General features: G+C 37.0%; 1 protein-coding gene across 1 annotated transcript; it reads left to right on the forward strand.

Annotated features, from left to right (window-relative positions):
* sc (achaete-scute family bHLH transcription factor scute) lies at positions 1-1,699 on the forward strand. The gene has a single exon (XM_014236850.3). The coding sequence runs from the start codon at positions 182-184 to the stop codon at positions 1,265-1,267; it is 1,086 nt and encodes a 361-aa protein (XP_014092325.2). The 5' UTR covers positions 1-181; the 3' UTR covers positions 1,268-1,699.
* The last annotated feature ends 5,996 nt before the right edge of the window (positions 1,700-7,695 follow it).

The following is a 7,695-nucleotide window of genomic DNA, read 5'->3' on the forward strand; positions in this document are numbered from 1 at the left end:
CAAGTTCACTTGAACTTTAGAAAGCGCAAAATTTGTTAAAATAACTTGTACTAAGCAAACATATAGAAATTGGCACAACAACTTTTGAAGTGCTTGTGTAGTTGTAACAACAAACGCGTAAAATATAAATACTCAAACTGTTTTACGGTTGCTAAGCAGTTGCAACAGCAGATATACTCCGATGGTGAACATGTCAAGCGCGGTCTTTACGCACAACGATCCAAAAACCAACAACGCGCTGCAGTGCTATAATAAAAACATAAGCCATCAACAGCAGCTCAGCGCAGCGGTGAAAATGTTCAAATATCAAAATATTGCGCCAGCGCCCGCTATGTCTTTGGCAGCTGCTGGTTGCACAGGCGCTGAGATTAAAACGCGCAAGTACACGCCGCGCGCGCCCAGCAATGGCGGCGGACCTTACAGCGTCGATCAAACGCAATCGGTGCAACGGCGTAATGCACGCGAACGGAATCGCGTCAAACAGGTGAACAATAGCTTTGCGCGCCTGCGTCAACACATACCGCAAACCATCATCACCGATCTGCTGAAGGGCGGTGGCCGTGGACCGCACAAGAAAATTAGCAAAGTGGATACGCTGCGCATTGCGGTCGAGTATATACGGCGATTGCAGGACTTAGTCGATGACTTAAATGGCGGTAGCAGTGGCAGTAATAACCAGAAAATGAGCGGCACACGCAACAGTGACGGCGTGCTACTAACGGCCGGCGCGGACAACAACACCACATCGAGCAACAGCTCGTTCAGCAGCAGCAGCAGCACGAGCAGTAATCTCAGCATGCTTGCGCCAGATTCGCCAGCGCGTAATTCACCTAACGCTGGCGACTTGGCAGCGGCGGAGCAATTGTACTATACCAGCGCGGCCAGTAGCGCCCTGCAAGCTTTCCAACAACAACAGCAACAGCAGCAACAATTTACCTCTACGCTTCTTACCGCTGAAGCGTACACATCGCCAGAAGCCATGCAGACAGCGCAGACGCAGCTTGATATTGGCTGCCCCTCGCCTACCTCATCCTTCAACTCCAGCATGTCTTTTGATTCGGGCACTTTTGTGCATTCCCCCGTGCCACATGTGGCAAGCGGCGCAGCGCAGCGCAACGGTAGCGGTAATAATAGTGTCAGCGCGCAGATTGATGCGAATTTACAGTTGAAATTCGAGCCATATGACAACTTTAATCTGCATGAGGAGGACTGCACGCCCGACGATGAGGAAATACTCGACTACATATCGCTGTGGCAAGAACAATGAGTGTTGCGCGCATAAGTTGTAAATATATAGATGTTCAGGGATACTTAGCCAGTGAAATTTGTAATGTAAATATGTATGTGCGTGTGCTTTGCGTTAAGTTAACTCAGTTACCTAGTCAAATTAGTTGAATTTGCCAATTTTTTGCATTAAAAAACAAAACAAAAAAATTAATTAAAGTAAATATGTATGTATATATAAAGTAATTGTAGTTTTTGTGTGCCTTAGTTCAAAATTATGTACATGGAGAGATATGACTATTTGTAAAGCATTTACAGTTAGCTTAAGTGCTATTACTTTTAAATGGAAGACAATAAAATTAGCGTTAAGTAGAGACTAAGCAAACCACCGGAAGACACTAAACTGAAATAATTTTAAGGCTGAAAAACAAAATTGAATATTATTAAGTGTAAGAATTTTCACTTTTAAGTTTTATTGTGCTAAAATTAAAAATATTGAAAATATATGTACAAAATGAATGAAAAACATAAATCGCTTTATTTTATATTTTCTCAAGATTTTCACAATTGGAATTAGCTTTTTATTGAAAAGGACGAAAAAGTGGTAACTTTTCTCGATTTCTTAAATACTGGTGATATAGCATAAAATACAACTGCAAAGTGGAAATTATGTAAAAGCCTTTAACCCTTATGTTGTAACCAACTTTACCGACGCCTTTTAGCAACGATCTGAGTATTATTAATATTTTGTTTATTTTATTAAAAAAAAAATTTTCTACAAAATTTTCTTCTTCAAATATTAATAGTCAGTGACAATTTCAAGAAAAAAAATAATAACGTAGAATAAAAAAAAATGAACTCATAGATAGCTTTCTTTTAAGTTAAAAAACGACGATTTGAGAGCTTAAAATTAAATATTGAATTTTTTTTTAACTATTCACCCGGGTACCCGGTTACTAACATAAGGGTTAAACCATTTTTTATATGCCTAATCCATTTTGACTGATTTCTTTTTTCTAAAGGAAAGTGAGAAAAAAATGAATGCTCAAAAGGAATGAGAAAAGTAGATGTTTGGAAGTAAAGAAAAAATCAATTGCTGCACACGAATATATTTTTTATTGCTATTTACGCATTTATAAATGTATGTATATGTATAATTTTTTTTATGACTATATATAGACTTGCTCTAAAAATTGTCACAACTGAAGCACTAACCAATACTGGTTCTCTAGCCTAAGAAGTGTATGCTTTTGCAACATCACTTTTTGCAACCCTTTTGAAGTCAAAAATTTCTAAAATGTTTAATTCATGTTAGATTTCTTCGTAAAATTTTGCATTTTTCTCTGAATAGCTAATTGATATTATGAGAAGGCTTTTCTTTTTATAAAGCAGCTTGGTAACAATTGCGGAGGGATCACAGCTGCTGAAAAACTGTGTAAATAACTGGTTAGTGTGAACCATTTAATACTCTGCTATTAAATAGATCTCTTTTATAATAGCAACAAAGCTATTATACAGTTTTTGATTGGCTTCCCAAAACACAAGTTGAATTCCACAAATATATAGTTACTCTACACACAGAACTGGGAATCTTACGACTGCATTGAAAGAACTTAATTTTGATCGATAGCCAAACAGCCTCAAAACCACTAACTTTCATTTGAGGTGATGAAGACTTTTGCTAAAAAAAAATGGTGACGCATAAAATAGAAAACTCTCAGATTTCATTATTTTCTAGGTTCAAATACATTTTTGTTTTATCTACATAGTTTTTCTAGTATCATTAATTACTTCATCTTATTGTATAATTTTTGGATCAACTTTAGGCTCTCTTATCTCTGTGCATATCCTCTATTTTTTTGCGAACTCTTCCTGAAAACTCCATATAGTGCCTATGATAATACCCGATGCCGTCGATAGGAGCACTCTTTTATCAGGAATATGTATTCTCTGAATTTTGCTTAAATATCTCACAGATTGACCGATATATTCAAGTCAAACATAGCATCTACAGCTTTAAAACTTGTGGTTCGAATTCGACCATTTTTGGGTAAGATTAGGATTAGTCCGTCTGTCTGTATATAGCTAATCCGTAAGTTTTTAAGCTATCGATCTGAAATTTTGCACCTGTCCTTTCCTCACTAAGAAGCTGCTCATTTGTCGGAACGGCCGATATCGAACTACTATAGCATATAGCTGCCATACAAATTGAACAATCGGAATCAAGTTCTTGTATGGAAAACTCTTTTATTTAACGAGTTATCTTCACGAAATTTGGCATGGATTATTGTCTAAGGCAATAATGCAATTCGCAAAGAAATTGTTTAGATCTGATTACTATCTAATCTAATCAATATCTTTCGTTCTCTCAATTATAACAATCGTTCTCGCTCTAATCGCTCTATCTCTTCGAAAAACGTACACAATCTCCGAAGTGTAAAAAAAATATCAATTCTCGAAAGTTCCATCTAAGGCTAATATAGCAAATTATAATTACATACATAGAAACAACAAATAATGCTGAGAAAGTGGCGCAAGCAGCAAAGTAACCAATTCACGTTCTTGTTCTCATTTCAGCCCAAGTGGCGCAGTGCCACAGTTAAAAAATGAGACCGGACAAAATATAGCTTCTACAAAAATCAGTGCAAACACACAAGCATACTCAGCTATATGCACTTTAAGCATATACTTATGCACTTAAAAAGCCTCTACTGCCGCTTTTGCTGCGGCTGCCATACAAACGGCTTGGCCGCTGATGACGATAATGATGGTGTAGTGATGCCGATGGTGATGTGACCGTTGAAACACAAATATGCATGAGTATGTGTATGTATGTATGTATATGAGTATGCCGCTGCTACAACTGTGCCGTGATTTTGCTGGAGCCACACATATACAGTGACATGCACGCTTTGTTGCTGTTGCCACAACCGCACAGAGGCTTTTTTATTGATTGGTGTTTTTGTTATTGTTGAATGTTGGATGTTGGCTGTTAGTTGTTGGTTTTTGTTGTTGTTGGTTGTCGCTGTTATCACAATATTGCGTTGATGGCGGCAGTGGTGCCAGTACGAGACAACTTGCCACAACTTGTATACGCGTGGCAGCGACGGACAAGCGTCGACGCGCGTTCGCGACGACTGCGGGAAGAAGGTACCTGCCTAAGCGCATTGTTGTTGGCGCAGTGTTACACACAACTGTGGATAGTTGCGCCACGCGACTCGCGCGATGGGAGCCAAATCCTGTTTGGCGGCAGCAAAAATTTGCTTACAATTGCTGTTGTTGTTGTTGTCGTTGTTGTTTGCAGCAACTCACTTGTTTCTGCATTTCTGCACTGATTTGCGCTGCTGCTGCTGTCAGTGTTGCTGGCGTGGCTTTTGATGCGGCGTTTCTTCTCATTTGCCACAACCATCATTTTGCCTTCCTTACTTTTGTGGCAAGTTGTAATTATAAATTTATTAACAACACAACGCGTTTGTATATTGTTGCCTGCCTTCTATTATGCTTTCTTTTTGCTGTTAGTCGCAGTCTTTCGCCATTCTTCATGCGAATTGCTGTGCGTTTTTTTCCTTTCACTGTTGTTGTTTTTGTAGTTGTTTTGATTGCTGCGGCAACATTGTTCCTGTTGCATAATTAAGATCAATTGACTGTAAAGCGAAGCTCTGATAAATGAACTTTTTATATATATTTTTGCTCTGCTGTTGTTGTTGTTGCCTTTTACGAATAATGCTGCGCAACACGTTGCCGTAGCAGCGACAAGCGGCATGCGACAACACAGCAACGCATAGCCCACATAGCGCTAATCATATGCAACATATGATAAACAACCGCACCCCTTTGTCGCAACACTCCTCCCTGGATATCTGCTGGTTGGCGCGCCGCACTCTCTTCCACTGAACTAGTTCATCAATTGGCACTTACATACAGATATATTTGTGTATATGTATGTGTGTTTGTATGTATGCAGCTAGTTGCAAAAGTTGCCCGGATGGTGAACTTAAGTAATTGGTGATGAAATTAATGGGCACCAGTCATAAATAACGGCTAATGGCATCGCGCAAATGAGATAGCTGCGTTCATGCAACAATTGATGTATGACTTCTTTTCCCATAGAAACACACACATATAACTATTACTTTACCGAGTATCAACAACCTGGTGATCACACACATATACATACACTTTCATATGTTAGCACTTCTTGACCATCGCTCCACTTGACTCGACTTTCCCACTGATTGTTTTTGATTCGCAATCAAGATTTATATTTTGTAGCAGTGACATGTCGGCAAAATACATCCACGCACACACACACACACATATATGCATACCAGCGTGCGGTTACAGTGTTGCATCGTCGTGTTTGTTTGTTTACTGCATTATCTCAATGGACTTTTAATAGTACAACGTTGTGATAATGCTCGCAAACTGATTAGCGACGGTGAGTGCATTAAGAAATTTGTTTACATGCCTGCACACACTCACACACACACATACATGCACATGTATTTATTAATGTTCACATGCATAAATTGTCAGCGTAATCACCGAAGGACACTTGTGACTTAATCTCACCTTGGCGAAATTCGCGAAAAATTTGCATTTTACATATTTAAGCTGGAATTTTGGCATTTTTATGGACATTTTCTCGAGTTGTTTTTTTTATTAATTTTTGTTGTTTGGTGGCTTGTGCGCGCTTTTGAAAGTGCATATACTTAATGAAGAAGAAAATTAATGAAATAATAGAAAGTGTTAAATAAAACATCTCAGCAAATTATTTGCAGGCAAGTCAAATTGTTTGAAGGAGCTTTATCTAAACTTGAGCTCTGTCATAGACATCAGCAAAAATGCTACTTTAAACAAGGTTCTAACAGAAGATGACAATGTAGACACATACTTAATTAAGGGCTTATATGCACTTGTGACAATTTTGATCAAATTTTAGTACTTTTGAGTATATACTACATTTCGTCGGGTGAACCGAACGAATTGAAATTTTCGCACCAGCTTCATATATGGCGTTTTTGGGAAGCCGCCGTTTTGTCAAAAAATTTTGATTACCCAACCAGAATTTTTGCGTCCATATGTGACAATGGATGAAACCTGGATCCACTTCATTCCGTCATGAAAACGATAGTTATCTTAGTGGACATCAGCTGGTGAAAAGCGCCCGAAAGCGCAAAAATCAGCTGGAAAGGTTATGGTCTCGGTATTTTGGTATATAAAAGGTATAATATTCATCGACTATCTTAAGAAGGGTAAAACTAATAATAGTGATTATTATATAGCGTTATTGGAATGTTTAAAGTCCGAAATTGTAAAAAAGCGACCGCATATGACAAAAAAATATTTTTTTTCATGAAGACAACGCACATTGTGACACGATCAATCAAAATAATGACAAAACTCAAAAAATCGCTCGCCGATAAGAAATTTCGCTCGAGTGAAGGGTTTATTACTGAAACTGAGACCTATTTTGAGGCAAAAGACAAATCGTTCCACAAAATTGGTATTGAAATGAAGAACAATAACTCGAGTTTAATATTATTTCTTGGCTAAAAATATTGTATCCATATTACATATTATTGCAAAGGAATAAAAAAAAAATTTCAGAAGAATATTTATATTTGCTTGCATTCATCATTAAAGCATTAATAAAGGTGTTCTTCGTACTATTTATAAATATATATACTTATGTTAAGACCAATACATTATAAAATGAACGAAACTTTGAAAATTTTTATTTATAAAAGAATATCTTTTTCTTCTTTTCATACTTCAAATTCGGTGTTCACATTATCGCAGCTATAATCTAAAAACGAATAATGTCTAACGTTACATTGATCTCTAGTGTAGTGTATTTGTGGTATTTAGATTTTATGGAAAATAACTAAGTACTAAACTGTTTCATACGATTTTTACAATACGAAAAGTGTATAACCAGCCAACTGATTACTCAAAAAAAAAAGCATCTAAGTTGTAAAATATTTTGCTTTTGGATATAATCTCATCTCACCTACAATTAAAATAAGAGGTCACTGAATTATTCCTACAGGCTTATTAAAACAATATATTTAGACTTACATTTTGTATCAGTAAAATCAATTAAGGGTATTCATTTGGGAGGGAAAGGTCTGAATATTGAAAGCACAGGGTGTATAAGTGGAATCATACTACTCATTACTACATCATAAAGCTCACAGCGACAACTTTCATACAACTATTTAGAAAAACTACTTTACTATGGTAACGCGAAATCTCACAATTTCCATCATTTTTATCTATTTTCCTATGATCTTCTATGATCTTAAGTAAGACGACAGCGTTGTGAACAAACAAGGTGGCCTGGGAAAAGCTGTGGATGTAAGCATATGTTAAACATTTTAGTGAGTAAACCAGACTCCACATTCGTTCAATTAACTTTATGTTATCTAAGATTTAATTTTTTTTTCAATTTCTGTTTACTAGTGTTAC

Source organism: Bactrocera oleae, chromosome 5 (genome assembly GCF_042242935.1).
Source record: "Bactrocera oleae isolate idBacOlea1 chromosome 5, idBacOlea1, whole genome shotgun sequence".
Lineage (NCBI taxonomy): Eukaryota > Metazoa > Arthropoda > Insecta > Diptera > Tephritidae > Bactrocera > Bactrocera oleae.